Source organism: Borostomias antarcticus, assembly GCF_949987555.1.
Source record: "Borostomias antarcticus genome assembly, chromosome: 18".
Classification (NCBI taxonomy): Eukaryota; Metazoa; Chordata; class Actinopteri; order Stomiiformes; family Stomiidae; genus Borostomias; species Borostomias antarcticus.
Window position 1 is genome coordinate 21,176,768 of NC_140251.1, and position 22,085 is coordinate 21,198,852.

The 22,085-nt window shown below is 52.9% G+C and overlaps 1 protein-coding gene across 1 annotated transcript in view; it reads right to left on the reverse strand.

The window, feature by feature from the left end:
* Positions 1–1,751: 1,751 nt before the first annotated feature.
* The window catches only part of LOC311320967 (zona pellucida sperm-binding protein 3-like), a gene marked incomplete at both ends in the record, with an annotated part of 35,377 nt that continues 15,043 nt past the window's right edge, over positions 1,752–22,085 (reverse strand). Inside the window, 7 exons of the mRNA XM_084452834.1 lie at positions 1,752–1,836; positions 1,966–2,048; positions 2,129–2,246; positions 2,325–2,502; positions 2,594–2,697; positions 2,771–2,889; positions 3,309–3,530. Coding sequence (XP_084308960.1) covers positions 1,752–1,836; positions 1,966–2,048; positions 2,129–2,246; positions 2,325–2,502; positions 2,594–2,697; positions 2,771–2,889; positions 3,309–3,530 — 909 coding nt within the window. The remainder of the gene's footprint in view (positions 1,837–1,965; positions 2,049–2,128; positions 2,247–2,324; positions 2,503–2,593; positions 2,698–2,770; positions 2,890–3,308; positions 3,531–22,085) is intronic.

Consider the following 22,085-nt stretch of genomic DNA (forward strand, 5'->3'; position numbering starts at 1 on the left):
TCAACAAGAACCGGTTTTCGATTCCCATCCCTAATGCTGAGACAAACCTAGAGCACAAGAACAGACTAACACACAAGGAAAACAATAACAACACAGCATGATACGAAACAAATTGAATTAATTCGTATTCATTTTTTGCTGTATGCTGACCCCCATCCTTTTCTATTACATCTCCAGATTCGGTGCATACTCCAGTCTCTGTCAAATCAGAGCCTTTGACAGAGGCAATCATTTTGAAAAGTGGCCCAAGTACCCAGTATCAATTTGCCATAATGTCATCCCTGCACAGGAAACCAACCTGTACATTAATAAGAATGTGCTGTGATTGGTCTAGCTGTGTGTACTAAGCACAGGGAATATTATAACTAAAACACGGTACAAATAAAACTGCATAACTTCGCTAGTAAGCTGAATACAATGTGGTGTTCATACAACACAATTCATCATATGAACATGTTTATACAGAGTGGAGCAGCAGAACTACAGCATACCTTGCTAGTTGGACAGGCAGGAACATGGATGGACCAAAAAACGGCGGATATTTAGTTGCCTTTTTACACGCTTTTCTACGACACCTCTTGACTCGGCGTACCGATTTAGACAGGTTTTTACACCCTTTTTGAACACGGGGAACTGGCGACGCCGGTGGTGCGTCGGTGAATTACAGTGTTTGATGGAGAGGAAGAGCGAGAGTTTATGAACGCACAATCATGTAGTAGGCTAATAGCCCAATTCAGCACAAACATATCTCAATGCAAGACCTTGTCCTCTAACCGGCTCATTAATGGTCCGATATGGATTTGTTCCCCAAACTGAACCTATGCGCTGTACCAAACCTTTCTGCGCTATATGTCACACACCTAATGCAGGCACTCCATCAAACGGCAATTGATGACTAATTGGAGTACCAATTAGATTGTCATTAATATGTGATCATGTGGACCTGTTTGCTGTTTGGTAAGCATATAAATGACAGTCCTCCTGTGCGTAATGCGAGCCAAAATGAATCCAGTGCTACTCATCCTACTGGCCGAGATAGAACTACAAAGAGGAGTGGGAAGCCCAGACAGTTTCCCTCAGGGACCCTTGAGGCAGGGACGCTGGCAGCCAGAGGTGGAGGCGTGGAGACGGAGACGGAGGCACTGGAGGTGGAGGCACTGGATGTCGTGGCACTGGAGGTGGAGGCCGGCGCGCTGGATGTCGTGGCGCTGGAGGTGGAGGCTGCAACCGGCGGGTGCACGACCGTGGACGTGCTCAGTCTCTGAAAGGTTTCTCTTCTTTATGCATTTTTCCATAAATGTAATTGTCTTGCCTTTGCTCCACACCATCTTATGTCGGTTCCTTCCAGTGAACCACGTTGTGCGTTGTCATAGTTTTCACCATATATGGTTGAATTTGGGTGTGTAGAGGGCGGAACATGAAGCGCGTTCACATCCGCACTCTTCTAGGACACCGTGGGAGTGTTACACCTGAATTTACACGCTCTTTGATAAATGAGGCCCCAGAGCACTACCGTTACACAAATATGTTTTTTTAAATCTTTATTTTCAGAAGCAAGATCCTCAAGACAGCCGCCACCCGTCCTTGACCTTGATGGGGCCGATGGACGTCTCCTGCCCCCACTGCGTACCTGGAGAAACAGCCAGGATTTAGTCTGCTACCCCTGTACTTCACACTGGTGATTGATGGTCACACAATACATACTCTGTCCAAGGTGCTGGTCCCGTCTTCCTGAGCCACAGGCCTCGGTGTCACAGCAGCCACAGGCCGCATTTCCCCCACTGGCCTCCGTCCACCTGGGGGTCATAGGGCTGGTGAATGAGTGGGGTTTCAGGGCTGAGGAGTTATACTTATCACAGCACCGTTAGGTCTTAGATTATCTGTCCTGCAGGGAGAGAGTGAAGACCATCTATATGCGTAAGCTGTACTGGAAATACTGGGATGTCTATATAGTAACCTACATACCTGCTGGAGAAGGAGCAAGCCTTATTCTGAGCATTGATGGCAGCTGAAGCTGTGGTGGCTTTCAACCAACATGTGATATAGATCTGCAGCATAGGGGAGGGGATCAATGTTAGCGCAGAAACAGAACATGTCAGAAGATTTATTCAAAGGAGTAAATACTCACTGAATCAGTGTTTTGATTAATAAACTTGAAAGCTTCCATCTGGAACTGGAGCTTGTTATCCTGGGTCCGGGGCATGAATTGAGAGCTCAATCCTGTATACCTGGCATCCATGAAACACCTGAAGGGGCACACATGGAACAAATATGGGCAAAATGGCTCAGGTCTGAGATAGCAAAGATCTTGACAGGATACTAACCCATGGTTCGCAAGGAAGGCGTATCTTGGGACTGTGTCTGTGTTCGGTATCACAGTGGCCACACAGTTCTCCACATAGACGCGAAGGGGCATGTGGTAGAACTGCTGGACAGAAGCTTCAAATTTCATCATGTCACCCAAAAAGTACTGCCCATTTGGCATCTCGGCCTTCCAGTCATCTGTGTTGACAAAAGCAGAGTTATATCAAGGTGAAAGTCACTTCCTGACCACCTCAACCAGAATAAACTCATGGCCTTTCAAGTTACCCACCAGCCATGAGCTTAAGGGAGAAATACAGGTGCTCCTCTGCAACCTTGGTTTCATCAAAGGGCGCCCAAGTGGGCTTCAGAGCTTCACTGCTGACAGCATGCTTCCTATAAAACAAGACCATCCATGTCTAACAAAATTGACTTAACTGACAGAAAGGTTAGTGCGGGTAGTACTTACCTCTGGTAATGGCACTGCACACCAATCGCCACCTCCCTGGTCCGCACGATTGAACTGCTACCCAGGGTGGTCGGGTTGTAGTGGAGAGTGAAGATGTAGACAAGCTCATCCTCAGTCACCTGGGAACAATTACACTGCATTCAAACCAACTGGAATGCTCTGGAAAAACCCTGAAAAATGGACAAAAATCATCCTCATTGCCGCCTTCAGAGATGCCATCTCAGACATTCTAACCGATTCCTGCAACTGTTTTATCTCCATGTAATGTAACTTTTATCTCCATGTAATGTCCCCATAATCATTCACACGCCTTTTCTCTTTCTCAATGACTGTTTTCTTGCTTGTGTCCTCATGTGATTAGACTTTTTTTCTAGCCCACCTCCCTTTTCCCTTAAGTGGCTTTTGTCATTTCCCAGGTGGCCATTGTTAATAAAAATGTGTTCTTAACTTGCCTGATGAAATAAAGGTTCAATAAAAAATAAACATGTTTTACCTTCAGTACGATGAAACCAGAAGTGATAATGAGGTGTGAAATTACCGTGAGAGTGCTGCCACATCCGTGCAACTCTGACTCAAAGATCACAACTTGAGAGGAGGAATCTTCTACAGTTGGCGGACAACCTCCCAGGGTGAGATCGGCTGTCTGGATGGGCTGACCGATACCCAGCAGATCCATCCTAGCTTCCACACGGACAGCTCTCCTCCCACACTCAACGGTCACGCTGTGGGCAGGCAGAGGAGGTGGTCTGTGCTCCTCAGGCTGTGGAGACAGGCTGACCTGTTTAATAGGATCCTCTGGAAACCTCCAAATCAAAGGTTGCTCAAATCTCTCCTTTGACTGATGTAGTAGGGGCTTCTGATTGGGTTTTTGTTGCTGGAATCTAGCAGGCCTTTGGACAGGTGTTGGATTTGGTCGTTCTTTGGGTAATTGCATAGGTCTTCTCTGGAGAACTTGAAATGTCCTTCTAGGAGGTGCTACAGGATAGTCTGGTCTCCAGGCTGATTGAAACGCCTGTGCAATAGCTACACAGCCATAGGCAAGTAGGAAAAGTATTCTGTCAGAAATGTCCATGGTTTAATTTAGTTTTGCTTAGCTAGCTCTTGATATGTTTGGTTGTAGCACTTGGACATCAGGCAGCCATTTTGTACTCCTTTGACCTAGTATGACTCCACCCCATTTTTGATTGGCTTAATGATCCTCCAGACCTGATTCATTCACAGCAGGTAACAAACATTTCACATAGAACTTGCAGTATCTTTCATACAGCGCCTCCTGTCTCTATTTCCAAAGAATGCTTTCTGTCTCTTCCATAGAACACTATCTATGGAAATGTTAAAGCACTTCGAGCTACAATGTCTGCACGAAAAGTGCTATACAAATAAAGGTAATAATAATAATACTACTACTAATAATAATATATATATTTTTTTAATTATTATTATTATTATTATTATTATCTCATCTTCCATAGAATGCTTTCTGTCTTTTCATGACCCCCATCATGCCAAACCACCCCTCCCTCTGGCAGATGACTATAAATTGCTTTTTTAATAAACCAATCTTTCCTCAAATCTCTTTGGCCGGAAACTTTACCCGTTTTATATGTTTTAAAGTCCCTCCCTTGTGGTTCCTAAGTTCCAGCAAGTGAACTTCTGAGGTGTCCACGTCCATGATTTAATAATGAACATCAGTATAGTGAAATAAGTTAAAAAGGGCATTTGGTTCTAAGGTGTACTCTCTGTACAGGCCTGAAGCCCAAGTGAACCTAACTTTTCACTAATCTGTCCTCAACCATCTAATGCTCACCAACAGTCATTTGGCAAATAAACCAATCAGTTAATTATTTATTAATTCTTTATATAAATAAAGATTGATTGAGTTAATAATCATCAAAATCTGTAATTTGTCTATGCATGAATCAACTCACTGGATTTCTAGCAAATAGCTCAAGTGAGTTGTGGTTTCAAATATGAGCAGGTGCAAGCCCTAAATAAGCACAATGCTTTTCAGAGCCTGAACATTAATTGAAAGCCATCTCCATGTCCCATGCTTCCCTGACCCGATGGCACATGGTGCAACAGTGATAGAATTGATATTGACCATTATGTTTGAACATCCATATGTCTTGGGTTGAAGGATGAGGATGTCTAGTACACTATACAGCGCCAGATGCCTCTTCCATTCCAGTGAGTGCCGTGGGTTCTGCACATGCACTGAGTCCTGTGTGGTCCCAGGGGGACTGGACCCTGTGACTGCCAGTAAAGGACCAGGAGAGTCCTGTGTGGTCCCAGGGGGACTGGACCCTGTGACTGCCAGTAAAGGACCAGGACAGTCTTGTGTGGTCCCAGGGGGACTGGACCCTGTGACTGCCAGTAAAGGACCAGGAGAGTCCTGTGTGGTCCCAGGGGGACTGGACCCTGTGACTGCCAGTAAAGGACCAGGACCTCATAGAGCAGCACAGACCATGTTGTCCCTCTTCCTCGGAGTCGTCAGTCTTTGGCAATAAGTGCCAAAATAGCAACCTCCCATCCCCAACCCTATGAACCAAGCCATGGCCGCAGGCTCACAGACAAGTATAGTATGTCATTCATTTGCCCAGATCCTATGTGTATTTGCTAAATCCTGTGTCAAATAAAGCTCCTGTGGTAATAGGATTTCACAGCCATTATCTATGCAGACATACTGAGCCATGTCCACACTTACCCATTCATTGTTTTCTCTTTCCGTCCGCTATAGCTGACTCACACAGGAAAGCCTGGATTTCCAAAGGGAAAGGATCCCTACAAGATTCATTTTTATTACAGGTACATGTAGCCTATACTGTATACCATGGGCCTACTGTATACATACCATGGGCCTACTGTATACATACCATGGGCCTCACATCTAGGGGTTGACAGACAGAGCTTGTTAAATAGCAGGCTAAGCCATTCATATGGACAAGGAGAAGCCCTGTCCTTGCTAAGGCCTGCAAAGACAGATGTGAATATGTCAGCTGAGTTGCTATTGAGAGTGCGAGAACGGGTTGTCAATCAATCAATCAATCAAAGCTTTATTTGTATAGCACATTTCCTACACAGAGGAAACACAATGTGCTTTACAGAGAACAAGGGAGGTGGGCATATGACCCACCCCTACATATTCCAAAGGGAAGCAAAAAAACAGTATCACCCAGGGGCCAGAAAAGTGAGCTGTAAAGACTCTTCCCTGACCCCTCTCAACGAGACGATCAAGCAAGCATCTGGAGTTGTGTGTTTGATGGATTCAACGGTAACGCTATCCACCCTGAATTAAGGTAACAAAACAAACAACTTTTACTGTCATAGTGTTTTTTTGCACAGCACACAGTGATGAGACACACACAGTGACAGAAGTGTCCACCGATTACATTTTTCTCTGCTCTTAACCCATCCCATGGTCCTTCCCCCAAGGGCAGCTGGGAGCAGACAGTAGGTCAACCAAACGCTCCTGTCTGCTTTTACCAGGGACAGAGAACGTTAGCGGATCTGTTCTTCTGCATCTTTTTGATATGGGGTTCTTTATGCTGGAGAACCCTTGAGAACACAGGGAGAACATGCAAACTTTGCACAGAAAGGCCCAGAGATGTTTTAGCTGTGACCGTACGGGAACGATTTTGGGCATTCAGTGTCTTGCTCAAGAACTACACTCGAGGACACTACAGCACACCCCGGAAGCTGGGATCGAACCAGCGACCTTGCCGTTCCCAGCCGTACCGTAGATAAAACATATTGTGGAACATTCATATAACATTTCTTGATTACTTTATTATTTTTTTTCGGAAATCACTATAGATTAGGTTGCTCCTAAGCATAGTTGGGTTATGATCCCGACATACTTAGACATACAGTAAATTGAAACACTTTCATGACACATTCATCAGGCCAATGTACAATTATGAAGCAGTAGACTAAGGCATTGACTGAGATGATAAAAGATTGATCCAAGTTTGACCCAACTAGTTTCAGATCTCAAACAGCCGAACGGCTTTCAATTCAACGCAGCTTAACACCCTGTCAGTCTGCTCACTCCTCGCTCGGCTGTGTGGGAGCTTACTCGCAAGATTAGCCACTTGGAAAGGGCAGCGCACACCGCCGGGTTCGGCCCCAGGGCAGATGGCTCAGCTTCACCCCCCACCCCCGCCGGCAGCCTTTCACCCTGTGTGGACAGGAAACAGGACGTGGGCAGATGGGAGGATCAGTGTTGTAGCAGCGGTGTTAGCTGTGTCTGCCTGCCCCCCCCCCCCCCCACGCTACAGACCCCGGAGCCTCAACGGTGTGGGGGACTCCTCCACGACAACCTTCATCACCACAACCCACACGACGTTTTAATCATCTCTCCTCCTCCTCCTCCTCCTGCAGTCACAGTCACTTCTCGCTCCCACAGTTTTGATCGCAGCACAGTTGAGTGTTGAGTGACAACGCAGAGCCGTTACCTCAGCTGACAGGAGGGGCGTGAGGCGAACAGGCGGGCGGGGGAGGGGGGGGTGGGTGATGTTTGTGTTCCAGGCCGTTGCGAAGGGAGAGAAAGGAGTTATGAGGGTGTTTATAGCGCTGATATTTCATTCACGCTAATTAAGCTGCCGTTACGTTAAGACTGTGGTGACGCTCATCCTACAGAATGTGATAATTATCCTAGTCTTTGTTAAGATGCTGGCCTGATGGCTTGTATTCTAGGACAGACTCGCATGCTTGCCCACCCACAGCTGGTCCATCTTAGACCAGCAGTACTAGTCCATCTTAGACCAGCAGTACTAGTCCATCTTAGACCAGCAGTACTAGTCCAGTTTAGACCAGCAGTACTAGTCCATCTTAGACCAGCAGTACTAGTCCATCTTAGACCAGCAGTACTAGTCCAGTTTAGACCAGCAGACCTAGTCCATCTTAGACCAGCAGTTCTAGTCCATCTTAGACCAGCAGTACTAGTCCATCTTAGACCAGCAGTACTAGTCCATCTTAGACCAGCAGTACTAGTCCATCTTAGACCAGCAGTACTAGTCCATCTTAGACCATCAGTACTAGTCCATCTTAGACAATCAGTACTAGTCCATCTTAGACCAGCAGTATAGTGCAGTTTAGACCAGCAGTACTAGTCCATCTTAGACCAGCAGTACTAGTCCATCTTAGACAATCAGTACTAGTCCATCTTAGACCAGCAGTATAGTGCAGTTTAGACCATCAGTACTAGTCCATCTTAGACCAGCAGTATAGTGCAGTTTAGACCATCAGTACTAGTCCAGTTTAGACCAGCAGTACTAGTCCATCTCAGACCAGCAGTACTAGTCCAGTTAAGACCAGCAGTACTAGTCCATCTTAGACCAGCAGTACTAGTCCAGCCTAGCCCAACAGATTTCCCACCTGGCAGTACCAGGCTAGTCTATCCCAGTAGTACTAGTCCAGGTTAGCCCAACACTGCTAGCCCAGCTTAGCTCTTGTATATGCTGGCCCAGTTTACGCCCACATGTGCACGCCAACACTGTCCTGCAAAGCTCAGCACAGCCTGGTTGCACCCTGTTTATCCAGGTCAGCACAGTCCGGAAACTCAGGTAACTGCAGTATTGTCATCAGCTAACTGTCATTAGCTTAGCTACTGATATAGCATGGGCCCCAAGGAGGACTCTCAGAAGAGCTGAGAGTGTGTGCATGTGTGTGTGTGTTCTTGTGTAGGCCTGTGTGTGTGTGTGTGTGTGTGTGTGTGTGTGTGTGTGTGTGTGTGTGTGTGTGTGTGTGTGTGTGTGTGTGTGTGTGCGTAGGGACTGTAAGAGATTGTTGGACTCCTGGATGAATGGATCCCAAGTGACTCTCTACAGGTGTCATGTTTGAGAAACACAATCTACCTCCGGCTAGCCTGGGGTCAGGTTGCTTTGTCCCTGTTGTTGTTCTCTGTCTGTGTGTGTGGGGGGCTGTTCTCTGTCTGTGTGTGTGGGGGGCTGTTCTCTGTCTGTGTGTGTTGGGCTGTTCTCTGTCTGTGTGTGTGGGGGGGGCTGTTCTCTGTCTGTGTGTGTGGGGGGCTGTTCTCTGTCTGTGTGTGTGGGGGGCTGTTCTCTGTGTGTGTGGGGGGCTGTTCTCTGTCTGTGTGTGTGGGGGGGGCTGTTCTCTGTGTGTGTGGGGGGCTGTTCTCTGTGTGTGTGGGGGGGGGGGGCTGTTCTCTGTCTGTGTGTGTGGGGGGGGCTGTTCTCTGTCTGTGTGTGTGGGGGGCTGTTCTCTGTCTGTGTGTGGGGGGGGCTGTTCTCTGTCTGTGTGTGTGGGGGGGGGCTGTTCTCTGTGTGTGTGGGGGGGGCTGTTCTCTGTCTGTGTGTGTGTGGGGGGCTGTTCTCTGTCTCTGTGTGTGGGGGGGCTGTTCTCTGTGTGTGGGGGGGGGGCTGTTCTCTGTCTCTGTCTGTGTGTGGGGGGCTGTTCTCTGTCTGTGTGTGTGGGGGGGCTGTTCTCTGTCTGTGTGGGGGGGCTGTTCTCTGTCTGTGTGTGGGGGGGGGGCTGTTCTCTGTCTGTGTGTGTGGGGGGGGGCTGTTCTCTGTCTGTGTGTGGGGGGGCTGTTCTCTGTCTGTGTGTGGGGGGGGGGCTGTTCTCTGTCTGTGTGTGGGGGGGGGGGCTGTTCTCTGTCTCTGTCTGTGTGTGGGGGGGGGGGGCTGTTCTCTGTCTGTGTGTGTGGGGGGCTGTTCTCTGTGTGTGTGTGTGTGGGGGGGGGGGGGCTGTTCTCTGTCTCTGTGTGTGTGGGGGGCTGTTCTCTGTGTGTGTGTGTGTGTGTGTGTGTGTGTGTGGGGGCTGTTCTCTGTCTGTGTGTGTTGGGCTGTTCTCTGTGTGTGTGTGTGGGGGCTGTTCTCTGTGTGTGTGTGTGTGTGTGTGTGTGGGGGGGGGGGGGCTGTTCTCTGTCTGTGTGTGGGGGGGCTGTTCTCTGTCTGTGTGTGTTGGGCTGTTCTCTGTCTCTGTGTGTGGGGGGGGGGCTGTTCTCTGTCTGTGTGTGTGTGTGGGGGGGCTGTTCTCTGTCTGTGTGTGTGTGGGGGGGGGCTGTTCTCTGTCTCTGTGTGTGTGGGGGGCTGTTCTCTGTCTGTGTGTGGGGGGGGCTGTTCTCTGTCTGTGTGTGTGGGGGGGCTGTTCTCTGTCTGTGTGTGTGGGGGGCTGTTCTCTGTGTGTGTGTGTGGGGGGGGCTGTTCTCTGTCTGTGTGTGTGGGGGGCTGTTCTCTGTCTGTGTGTGTGGGGGGCTGTTCTCTGTGTGTGTGTGGGGGGGGCTGTTCTCTGTCTGTGTGTGTGGGGGGGGCTGTTCTCTGTGTGTGTGGGGGGCTGTTCTCTGTGTGTGTGGGGGGGGGGCTGTTCTCTGTCTGTGTGTGTGGGGGGGGCTGTTCTCTGTCTCTGTGTGTGTGGGGGGCTGTTCTCTGTCTGTGTGTGGGGGGGGCTGTTCTCTGTCTCTGTGTGTGTGTTGGGCTGTTCTCTGTCTGTGTGTGTTGGGCTGTTCTCTGTCTGTGTGTGTGTGTTGGGCTGTTCTCTGTCTGTGTGTGGGGGGGCTGTTCTCTGTCTGTGTGTGTGGGGGGCTGTTCTCTGTGTGTGTGTGGGGGGGGCTGTTCTCTGTCTGTGTGTGTGGGGGGGGGCTGTTCTCTGTGTGTGTGGGGGGCTGTTCTCTGTGTGTGTGGGGGGGGGCTGTTCTCTGTCTGTGTGTGTGGGGGGGGCTGTTCTCTGTCTGTGTGTGTGGGGGGCTGTTCTCTGTCTGTGTGTGGGGGGGGCTGTTCTCTGTCTGTGTGTGTGGGGGGGGGCTGTTCTCTGTGTGTGTGGGGGGGGGCTGTTCTCTGTCTGTGTGTGTGGGGGGGCTGTTCTCTGTCTGTGTGTGGGGGGGGCTGTTCTCTGTCTCTGTCTGTGTGTGGGGGGCTGTTCTCTGTCTGTGTGTGTGGGGGGGCTGTTCTCTGTCTGTGTGGGGGGGCTGTTCTCTGTCTGTGTGTGGGGGGGGCTGTTCTCTGTCTGTGTGTGTGTGGGGGGGCTGTTCTCTGTCTGTGTGTGGGGGGGGGGCTGTTCTCTGTCTGTGTGTGGGGGGGGGGCTGTTCTCTGTCTGTGTGTGGGGGGGGGGCTGTTCTCTGTCTGTGTGTGGGGGGGGGGGCTGTTCTCTGTCTCTGTCTGTGTGTGGGGGGGGGGGGCTGTTCTCTGTCTGTGTGTGTGGGGGGCTGTTCTCTGTGTGTGTGTGTGTGTGTGTGGGGGGGGGGGCTGTTCTCTGTCTCTGTGTGTGTGGGGGGCTGTTCTCTGTGTGTGTGTGTGTGTGTGTGTGTGTGTGTGGGGGCTGTTCTCTGTCTGTGTGTGTTGGGCTGTTCTCTGTGTGTGTGTGTGGGGGCTGTTCTGTCTGTGTGTGTGTGTGTGTGTGTGTGTGTGTGTGTGTGGGGGGGGGGCTGTTCTCTGTCTGTGTGTGGGGGGGCTGTTCTCTGTCTGTGTGTGTTGGGCTGTTCTCTGTCTCTGTGTGTGGGGGGGGGCTGTTCTCTGTCTGTGTGTGTGTGGGGGGGGGGCTGTTCTCTGTCTGTGTGTGTGTGTGTGGGGGGGCTGTTCTCTGTCTCTGTGTGTGTGGGGGGCTGTTCTCTGTCTGTGTGTGGGGGGGGCTGTTCTCTGTCTGTGTGTGTGGGGGGGCTGTTCTCTGTCTGTGTGTGTGTGGGGCTGTTCTCTGTGTGTGTGTGTGGGGGGGGTCTGTTCTCTGTCTGTGTGTGTGGGGGGGGCTGTTCTCTGTGTGTGTGTGTGTGGGGGGTCTGTTCTCTGTCTGTGTGTGGGGGGGTCTGTTCTCTGTCTGTGTGTGTGGGGGGGGGCTGTTCTCTGTGTGTGTGGGGGGGGGGCTGTTCTCTGTCTGTGTGTGTGGGGGGGCTGTTCTCTGTCTGTGTGTGTGGGGGGGGCTGTTCTCTGTCTGTGTGTGGGGGGGGGCTGTTCTCTGTCTGTGTGTGGGGGGGCTGTTCTCTGTCTGTGTGTGGGGGGGGGGCTGTTCTCTGTCTCTCTGTGTGTGTGTGTGTGTGTGGGGGGGCTGTTCTCTGTCTGTGTGTGTGGGGGGGGCTGTTCTCTGTCTCTGTCTGTGTGGGGGGGCTGTTCTCTGTCTGTGTGTGGGGGGGGGCTGTTCTCTGTCTGTGTGTGGGGGGGCTGTTCTCTGTCTGTGTGTGGGGGGGGGGCTGTTCTCTGTCTCTCTGTGTGTGTGTGTGTGTGTGGGGGGGCTGTTCTCTGTGTGTGTGTGGGGGGGGCTGTTCTCTGTCTGTGTGTGTTGGGCTGCTCTCTGTGTGTGTGTGTGGGGGCTGTTCTCTGTGTGTGTGTGTGTGTGTGTGTGTGTGTGTGTGTGTGTGTGGGGGCTGTTCTCTGTCTCTGTGTGTGTGTGGGGGGCTGTTCTCTGTCTGTGTGTGTGGGGGGGCTGTTCTCTGTGTGTGTGTGTGTGTGGGGGGGCTGTTCTCTGTCTCTGTGTGTGTGGGGGCTGTTCTCTGTGTGTGTGTGTGGGGGGGCTGTTCTCTGTCTGTGTGTGTTGGGCTGTTCTCTGTCTGTGTGTGTGTGTGGGAGGGCTGTTCTCTGTGTGTGTGTGTGTGTGTGTGTGTGTGTGTGTGTGTGGGGGCTGTTCTCTGTCTGTGTGTGTTGGGCTGTTCTCTGTCTGTGTGTGGGGGGGGCTGTTCTCTGTCTGTGTGTGTTGGGCTGTTCTCTGTCTCTGTGTGTGGGGGGGGGCTGTTCTCTGTCTGTGTGTGTGTGTGGGGGGGGGGCTGTTCTCTGTCTCTGTGTGTGTGGGGGGCTGTTCTCTGTCTGTGTGTGGGGGGGGCTGTTCTCTGTCTGTGTGTGTGTGGGGGGGGGCTGTTCTCTGTCTGTGTGTGTGGGGGGCTGTTCTCTGTCTGTGTGTGTGTGGGGGGGGGGGCTGTTCTCTGTCTGTGTGTGTGTGGGGGGGGGCTGTTCTCTGTCTGTGTGTGTGGGGGGGCTGTTCTCTGTCTGTGTGTGTGGGGGGCTGTTCTCTGTCTGTGTGTGTGTGGGGGGGGGGGCTGTTCTCTGTCTCTGTGTGTGTGGGCGGGGGCTGTTCTCTGTGTGTGTGTGGGGGGGCTGTTCTCTGTCTCTGTGTGTGTGGGGGGCTGTTCTCTGTCTGTGTGTGTGAGGGGGCTGTTCTCTGTCTGTGTGTGTGGGGGGGAGGGCTGTTCTCTGTTCTGTGTGTGTGTGTGTGGGGGGGGGGGCTGTTCTCTGTCTCTGTGTGTGTGTGGGGGGGGGCTGTTCTCTGTCTCTGTCTGTGTGTGGGGGGGGCTGTTCTCTGTCTGTGTGTGTGTGGGGGGGGGCTGTTCTCTGTCTGTGTGTGTGGGGGGGCTGTTCTCTGTCTGTGTGTGTGGGGGGCTGTTCTCTGTCTGTGTGTGTGTGGGGGGGGGGGCTGTTCTCTGTCTCTGTGTGTGTGGGCGGGGGCTGTTCTCTGTGTGTGTGTGGGGGGGCTGTTCTCTGTCTCTGTGTGTGTGGGGGGCTGTTCTCTGTCTGTGTGTGTGAGGGGGCTGTTCTCTGTCTGTGTGTGTGGGGGGGAGGGCTGTTCTCTGTTCTGTGTGTGTGTGTGTGGGGGGGGGGGCTGTTCTGTGTGTGTGTGTGTGTGGGGGGGGGCTGTTCTCTGTCTCTGTGTGTGTGGGCGGGGGCTGTTCTCTGTGTGTGTGTGGGGGGGGCTGTTCTCTGTGTGTGTGTGTGGGGGGCTGTTCTCTGTGTGTGTGTGGGGGGGGGGCTGTTCTCTGTCTCTGTGTGTGTGGGGGGCTGTTCTCTGTCTGTGTGTGTGTGTGGGGGGGGGCTGTTCTCTGTCTCTGTGTGTGTGGGGGGGGCTGTTCTCTGTCTCTGTGTGTGGGGGGCTGTTCTCTGTCTCTGTGTGTGGGGGGGGCTGTTCTCTGTGTGTGTGTGGGGGGGGGCTGTTCTCTGTGTGTGTGTGTGTGTGGGGGGGCTGTTCTCTGTGTGTGTGTGTGGGGGGGGGGGCTGTTCTCTGTGTGTGTGTGTGTGGGGGGGGCTGTTCTCTGTGTGTGTGTGGGGGGGGGGGGCTGTTCTCTGTGTGTGTGTGTGTGGGGGGGGGGGCTGTTCTCTGTCTGTGTGTGTGTGTGTGGGGGCTGTTCTCTGTCTGTGTGTGTGGGGGGCTGTTCTCTGTCTGTGTGTGGGGGGGCTGTTCTCTGTGTGTGTGGGGGGGGGGCTGTTCTCTGTCTGTGTGTGGGGGGGGGGCTTTTCTCTGTCTGTGTGTGGGGGGGGGGCTGTTCTCTGTGTGTGTGTGTGGGGGGGGGCTGTTCTCTGTCTGTGTGTGGGGGGGGGGCTGTTCTCTGTGTGTGTGTGTGTGGGGGGGCTGTTCTCTGTGTGTGTGTGTGTGGGGGGGGGGGGCTGTTCTCTGTGTGTGTGTGTGTGGGGGGCTGTTCTCTGTGTGTGTGTGTGGGGGGGCTGTTCTCTGTGTGTGTGTGGGGGGGGGGCTGTTCTCTGTGTGTGTGTGGGGGGGCTGTTCTCTTTCTGCGTGTGTGGGGGGGGGCTGTTCTCTGTCTCTGTGTGTGTGGGGGGCTGTTCTCTTTCTGCGTGTGTGTGGGGGGGGCTGTTCTCTGTCTGCGTGGGGGGGGGCTGTTCTCTTTCTGCGTGTGTGTGGGGGGGGCTGTTCTCTGTCTGTGTGGGGGGGGGCTGTTCTCTGTCTGTGTGTGGGGGGGGCTGTTCTCTGTCTGTGTGTGTGGGGGGCTGTTCTCTGTCTGTGTGTGGGGGGGGCTGTTCTCTGTCTGTGTGTGTGGGGCTGTTCTCTGTCTGTGTGTGTGTGTGTGAGGGGCTGTTCTCTGTGTGTGTGTGTGTGAGGGGCTGTTCTCTGTCTGTGTGTGTGGGGGGGGGCTGTTCTCTGTCTCTGTGTGTGTGGGGGGGCTGTTCTCTGTCTCTGTGTGTGTGGGGGGGCTGTTCTCTGTCTGTCTCTGTGTGTGTGGGGGGCTGTTCTCTGTCTGTGTGTGTGGGGGGGCTGTTCTCTGTCTCTGTGTGTGTGGGGGGCTGTTCTCTGTCTGTGTGTGTGGGGGGGCTGTTCTCTGTCTCTGTGTGTGTGGGGGGCTGTTCTCTGTCTGTGTGTGTGGGGGGCTGTTCTCTGTCTGTGTGTGGGGGGGGCTGTTCTGTGTGTGTGTGTGGGGGGGGCTGTTCTCTGTCTGTGTGTGTGGGGGGGCTGTTCTCTGTCTGTGTGTGTGTGGGGGGGCTGTTCTCTGTCTGTGTGTGTGGGGGGGCTGTTCTCTGTCTCTGTGTGTGGGGGGGCTGTTCTCTGTCTGTGTGTGTGGGGGGGAGGGCTGTTCTCTGTTCTGTGTGTGTGGGGGGGGGGGGCTGTTCTCTGTTCTGTGTGTGTGTGTGTGGGGGGGGGGGCTGTTCTCTGTCTGTGTGTGTGGGGGGGGCTGTTCTCTGTCTCTGTGTGTGTGTGGGGGGGGGCTGTTCTCTGTCTCTGTGTGTGTGGGCGGGGGCTGTTCTCTGTGTGTGTGTGGGGGGGGCTGTTCTCTGTGTGTGTGTGGGGGGGGGGCTGTTCTCTGTCTCTGTGTGTGTGGGGGGCTGTTCTCTGTCTGTGTGTGTGTGTGTGGGGGGGCTGTTCTCTGTCTCTGTGTGTGTGGGGGGGCTGTTCTCTGTCTCTGTGTGTGGGGGGCTGTTCTCTGTCTCTGTGTGTGGGGGGGGCTGTTCTCTGTGTGTGTGTGGGGGGGGGCTGTTCTCTGTGTGTGTGTGTGTGGGGGGGGGCTGTTCTCTGTGTGTGTGTGTGGGGGGGGGGCTGTTCTCTGTGTGTGTGTGGGGGGGGGGGCTGTTCTCTGTGTGTGTGTGTGTGGGGGGGGGGGGCTGTTCTCTGTCTGTGTGTGTGGGGGGCTGTTCTCTGTCTGTGTGTGGGGGGGCTGTTCTCTGTGTGTGTGGGGGGGGGGGCTGTTCTCTGTCTGTGTGTGGGGGGGGGGCTTTTCTCTGTCTGTGTGTGGGGGGGGGCTGTTCTCTGTGTGTGTGTGTGGGGGGGGGCTGTTCTCTGTCTGTGTGTGGGGGGGGGGCTGTTCTCTGTGTGTGTGTGTGGGGGGGGGCTGTTCTCTGTGTGTGTGTGTGTGTGGGGGGGGGGCTGTTCTCTGTGTGTGTGTGTGTGGGGGGCTGTTCTCTGTGTGTGTGTGTGGGGGGGCTGTTCTCTGTGTGTGTGTGGGGGGGGGGGCTGTTCTCTGTGTGTGTGTGGGGGGGCTGTTCTCTGTGTGTGTGTGGGGGGGCTGTTCTCTTTCTGCGTGTGTGGGGGGGGGCTGTTCTCTGTCTCTGTGTGTGTGGGGGGCTGTTCTCTTTCTGCGTGTGTGTGGGGGGGGCTGTTCTCTGTCTGCGTGGGGGGGGGCTGTTCTCTTTCTGCGTGTGTGTGGGGGGGGCTGTTCTCTGTCTGTGTGGGGGGGGGCTGTTCTCTGTCTGTGTGTGGGGGGGGCTGTTCTCTGTCTGTGTGTGTGGGGGGCTGTTCTCTGTCTGTGTGTGGGGGGGGCTGTTCTCTGTCTGTGTGTGTGGGGCTGTTCTCTGTCTGTGTGTGTGTGTGTGAGGGGCTGTTCTCTGTGTGTGTGTGTGTGAGGGGCTGTTCTCTGTCTGTGTGTGTGGGGGGGGGGCTGTTCTCTGTCTCTGTGTGTGTGGGGGGGCTGTTCTCTGTCTCTGTGTGTGTGGGGGGGCTGTTCTCTGTCTGTCTCTGTGTGTGTGGGGGGGGGCTGTTCTCTGTCTCTGTGTGTGTGGGCGGGGGCTGTTCTCTGTGTGTGTGTGGGGGGGGCTGTTCTCTGTGTGTGTGTGTGGGGGGCTGTTCTCTGTGTGTGTGTGGGGGGGGGGCTGTTCTCTGTCTCTGTGTGTGTGGGGGGCTGTTCTCTGTCTGTGTGTGTGTGTGTGGGGGGGCTGTTCTCTGTCTCTGTGTGTGTGGGGGGGGCTGTTCTCTGTCTCTGTGTGTGGGGGGCTGTTCTCTGTCTCTGTGTGTGGGGGGGGCTGTTCTCTGTGTGTGTGTGGGGGGGGCTGTTCTCTGTGTGTGTGTGTGTGGGGGGGGGCTGTTCTCTGTGTGTGTGTGTGGGGGGGGGGGCTGTTCTCTGTGTGTGTGTGTGTGTGGGGGGCTGTTCTCTGTGTGTGTGTGGGGGGGGGGGCTGTTCTCTGTGTGTGTGTGTGTGGGGGGGGGGGGCTGTTCTCTGTCTGTGTGTGTGTGTGTGGGGGCTGTTCTCTGTCTGTGTGTGTGGGGGGCTGTTCTCTGTCTGTGTGTGGGGGGGCTGTTCTCTGTGTGTGTGGGGGGGGGGCTGTTCTCTGTCTGTGTGTGGGGGGGGGGCTTTTCTCTGTCTGTGTGTGGGGGGGGGGCTGTTCTCTGTGTGTGTGTGTGGGGGGGGGGCTGTTCTCTGTCTGTGTGTGGGGGGGGGGCTGTTCTCTGTGTGTGTGTGTGGGGGGGGGCTGTTCTCTGTGTGTGTGTGTGTGTGGGGGGGGGGCTGTTCTCTGTGTGTGTGTGTGTGGGGGGCTGTTCTCTGTGTGTGTGTGTGGGGGGGCTGTTCTCTGTGTGTGTGTGGGGGGGGGGGCTGTTCTCTGTGTGTGTGTGGGGGGGCTGTTCTCTGTGTGTGTGTGGGGGGGCTGTTCTCTTTCTGCGTGTGTGGGGGGGGGCTGTTCTCTGTCTCTGTGTGTGTGGGGGGCTGTTCTCTTTCTGCGTGTGTGTGGGGGGGGCTGTTCTCTGTCTGCGTGGGGGGGGGCTGTTCTCTTTCTGCGTGTGTGTGGGGGGGGCTGTTCTCTGTCTGTGTGGGGGGGGGCTGTTCTCTGTCTGTGTGTGGGGGGGGCTGTTCTCTGTCTGTGTGTGTGGGGGGCTGTTCTCTGTCTGTGTGTGGGGGGGGCTGTTCTCTGTCTGTGTGTGTGGGGCTGTTCTCTGTCTGTGTGTGTGTGTGTGAGGGGCTGTTCTCTGTGTGTGTGTGTGTGAGGGGCTGTTCTCTGTCTGTGTGTGTGGGGGGGGGCTGTTCTCTGTCTCTGTGTGTGTGGGGGGGCTGTTCTCTGTCTCTGTGTGTGTGGGGGGGCTGTTCTCTGTCTGTCTCTGTGTGTGTGGGGGGCTGTTCTCTGTCTGTGTGTGTGGGGGGGCTGTTCTCTGTCTCTGTGTGTGTGGGGGGCTGTTCTCTGTCTGTGTGTGTGGGGGGGCTGTTCTCTGTCTCTGTGTGTGTGGGGGGCTGTTCTCTGTCTGTGTGTGTGGGGGGCTGTTCTCTGTCTGTGTGTGGGGGGGCTGTTCTGTGTGTGTGTGTGGGGGGGGCTGTTCTCTGTCTGTGTGTGTGGGGGGGCTGTTCTCTGTCTGTGTGTGTGTGGGGGGGCTGTTCTCTGTCTGTGTGTGTGGGGGGGCTGTTCTCTGTCTCTGTGTGTGGGGGGGCTGTTCTCTGTCTGTGTGTGTGTGGGGGGCTGTTCTATGTCTGTGTGTGTGTGTGGGGGGGGGCTGTTCTCTGTCTGTGTGTGGGGGGGCTGTTCTCTGTCTGTGTGTGTGGGGGGGGGGGGGCTGTTCTCTGTCTGTGTGTGGGGGGGCTGTTCTCTGTCTGTGTGTGGGGGGGGGCTGTTCTCTGTCTGCGTGTGGGGGGGGGGGGCTGTTCTCTGTCTGCGTGTGTGTTAGAGGTCTTCACAGGTCCAAAAAATTTGACCCGTTCCAAAAAGGATCCGTGGCTTTCTTACCCGAAACCGACCCGCATAAATTAATTTAAAAAAAACAGAGACCCGTTCTGAAACGGGTTAATCAGACCCGTCCGAAATGGACCCGAGGATAATCAGGAACCGAACCGTAATGGACCCGAGCACACGTAGAGTTACCAGACCCGTGGCCTAACAGAACCGGACCTATAGGACAGATCCGACCGGACCCACACTGACATTCCAACGACAAAATGCGCCAGACGGCTTTGGCAAAAAAGTGATAATGTAAGGTTGATTTAATACTGAATTTAAGTAGCCTAGCCATCTATTTAATAATGTAATTCCAAAATGAGTAATACATTCGTTTCAATGACAGCCTATTTTATCTAAATAATTAGGCCTATGGCTTTGCAAAACAATGGTCTCCTTGCTATCCTCGGCGTGCTCCCTCATTGCCTACCTGCACCTTAGCGAACCATCATCAATGTGCCTTTTTCATGGGTGGATTTCTTCTCACTTGCAATTCCATACAATTTGACAGTAGGCCTAGTCTACACCTATAGCCTATACAGCCTTTCATAGTTGAGAATTAACTGATGAAACCTGTAGCCAATATAATTAATTCGGCATTAACTTAAGTCAACACTGCTAATCCATCAGTCTGATTGCAGCATTAACCTAGTAATAATAATAATACATATTATTATTAACATAGGCTAGTTATAGATAGGGATAACGATGACAAAAAGGCACACAAAGTAACCCGAAAGTTCCACTTTTTTCAGCTGGTGGTCTGTGTGCTACGCGCCAGATTTGCATAGGCCTACAGCCACACAGGTTTTGCTGAGTTTCAATTGGCCGAAACGTTAAGCACACACTGCCTCAGTGTGCAGCAAACAGATGATATTTAGAACGTAATTCAACACAGATGTCAAGTAGGTTAAATGGATCGGGAAATTTCTCCCCCCTTTTTAAAATGTATTTTTATTTTAAAACATCGGGTCCTCGCGGGTCCATATGGGTAAATCAGTTTCAGATGTGTTTACCCGAAACCCGCGGCAATGTATGATAGACCCGACCCGTACCCGACCCAGACCCGACCCAGACCCGACCCAGACCCGTACCCGACCCAGACCCGACCCGTACCCGACCCAGACCCGACCCAGACCCGACCCGTACCCGACCCAGACCCGACCCAGACCCGACCTGACCCAGACCCAGACCCGACCCGTACCCGACCCAGACCCGACCCATACCCGACCCAGACCCGACCCAGACCTGACCCAGACCCGTGAGACACAGCAGTATTTTGGACCCGACCCTCACGGGTCTCGGGTTTTCAGGTCCGGGTAAACCCGTGAAGACTTCTAGTGTGTGTGTGTGTGGGGGGGGGGGGCTGTTCTCTGTCTGTGTGTGTATGTGTGTGTGTGTGTGGCTGTTCTTTCTCTGTCTGTGTGTGTGTGTGTGTGGGGGGGGCTGTTCTCTGTCTGCGTGTGTGTGTGTGTGGAGCTGTTCTCTGTGTGTGTGTGGGGGGGGGTTATTCCCTGTCTGTGTGTGGGGAGGTTATTCCCTGTCTGTGTGTGTGTGTGTGTGTGTGTGTGTGTGTGTGGGGGGGGGGGGGGTTATTCCCTGTCTGTGTGTGTGTGTGTGTGGGGGGGGTTATTCCCTGTGTGTGTGTGTGTGTGTGTGTGTGTGTGTGTGTGTGTGTGTGTGTGTGTGTGTGTGAGGGCGGTTATTCCCTGTCTGTGTGTGGGGTGGTTATTCCCCAGTGTGGTCTGAGCCCCGCCCCCTGGTCCCCTGACTCGCCGGCCCGGCCGTCTCAGCCACGCCGTGGACGCTGACCTCCTCACAGCCTTTGTTGAAGCATCACCAGTATTTGAGTGCTGCCCTTTGGGTTCTGTGGTTTTCAGGCCGTAACAAGTACAGATATAGAGTCCTCTGTGTAAAACCGTCCTTGTTTGACAAGACCAGTGTTCCCTCCAACCCCCAACTGTCCTCAGAATTCACCTCGTAACCGAGAGAAGCATCAGTTCCACTGGCTTCGCTCCTGTCTGAGCAAAACTCCTCTTGTACGCAGAAAAACCCTGGATCTGACAGCAGTAGATAAGTGACAGCTGTGTAGAGGGACTCCCGCTTCTACCCATCCAATTACATTAGATCAGAGATTACCTGAAGAGTGGGAGAGAAAGGAGGCCTTCATACGGTATGCAGATGAGACCTGGAGCCGCAGTGTCTGGCTCTGTGTTTGTAGATAGTGACATCTCCAGAGGATTGAGGAAATAGGGAGGATACCCAGGGAGGAGACAGGCGATTAAAGGTATAACATGGTCATTTTCACTTTTTTTGAGTTTGTAAGTGCTATTTGCACAAGAGGACATTGAAGAAACACAATAAAACATTACATATATCAGTTTTATAGTTTTGGAGAAACTGGAAGCTTAACATTTTCAGTCCAATTTGACTCGGGTTGAAAATGCTCCAAATTTGTGACGTTTTTCAAATTGTTGACGTCACCCTAAAGTTTGAAAAACCCGCCTCCACTCCCCTGCACCGCCTCCAACACAAACCTGTCTGCGCCGTTTCACCATCTATCCAACACGGTCAGGCAGCTCTGAACCTTTTCACCTCATCTTGAGAATAATCGAATAGTTGCAATGTCAATGATGCCCACCTCTAATTTTAATATAATTTATACATATATTTTTAAACTGTATTTGTGGTCGCCATACAAATTCGGAAGTTTTTACCATGATCGTGTCTGATTAGTAGCCAACCTAGCTAATGTTAGATAAATGAACCATAACGTTAGCTGTAATTGGCAACAGTTTTTAAAAAGCTGTCTGATCCAGCTAGCTATCTGTCTTTATCCAGCATGTTGACGTTAGCTAACCTAATGTTTGGTACGTTAGCTAGCTGTGTTAGTTATCCTAGCATGCTAACGTTAGCTCTCAATGCATTTGCTTTTGGTAACGTTAGCCTGTGCAATACTCACTGTACAATTCCCTGGCATTAAACAGAATCGGCCGTGTCCGAAATGCCTGCTACCTGCTAGATAGCAGGCGAGAAGTAGCATGCTACTTAGTACCTACTACTCCACGAAAACAATATAGCAGGCGAGAAAATGCAGCATGCTACTCGAGTCAGGTGACGGGAATGCGTGGGTTACGTCGTTACGCTCCACTGGCTGGCTAACTTAGCCGGTAACGTTGCGTTTCCATGGCTACAGGGATACTAGTTAGCTACGACATCGTGAGTTCTCGAAATCTAATTTTTACCCCACATATAAACACAAAACTGCTTTCATAGCTCCGTGTCGTTATAACTACACAATCATTTTATTTTTTTTCCATGGACAAATTTAGACAATACTTACATTTAAAAACTCCTTCGCCCTGCCCCACCTGACAGTCACCAGCGTCGGCCATGACAGCTGTCCTTTCGCTGAACAGTGAAGTAGCATGCTCCGATTTCCAGAATAGCATGGTCTGACCTAGCCCCGATGTGACCCCAGAGATACGCTGTCGCTCCTCTAATCTGGGGTCACATATATAAGGATATAGAAAAGGGTGACCGGACTATTCCGGACGGCGAATTTCAAATCTGACGCCCACCGTGCATTCCTGTAGATGTCTTTTGTCATGTCGGGGCCTTGTCGGGTCGTCTATAGGTGAAATAACCACTGTTATAGCCTATTTTTCACTTACTGTTTCTTCGTTTCAGGGTTTTCTACTTCTTCTTCTACACTCTAGCGGAAATAGCGCGCGTGCGATAC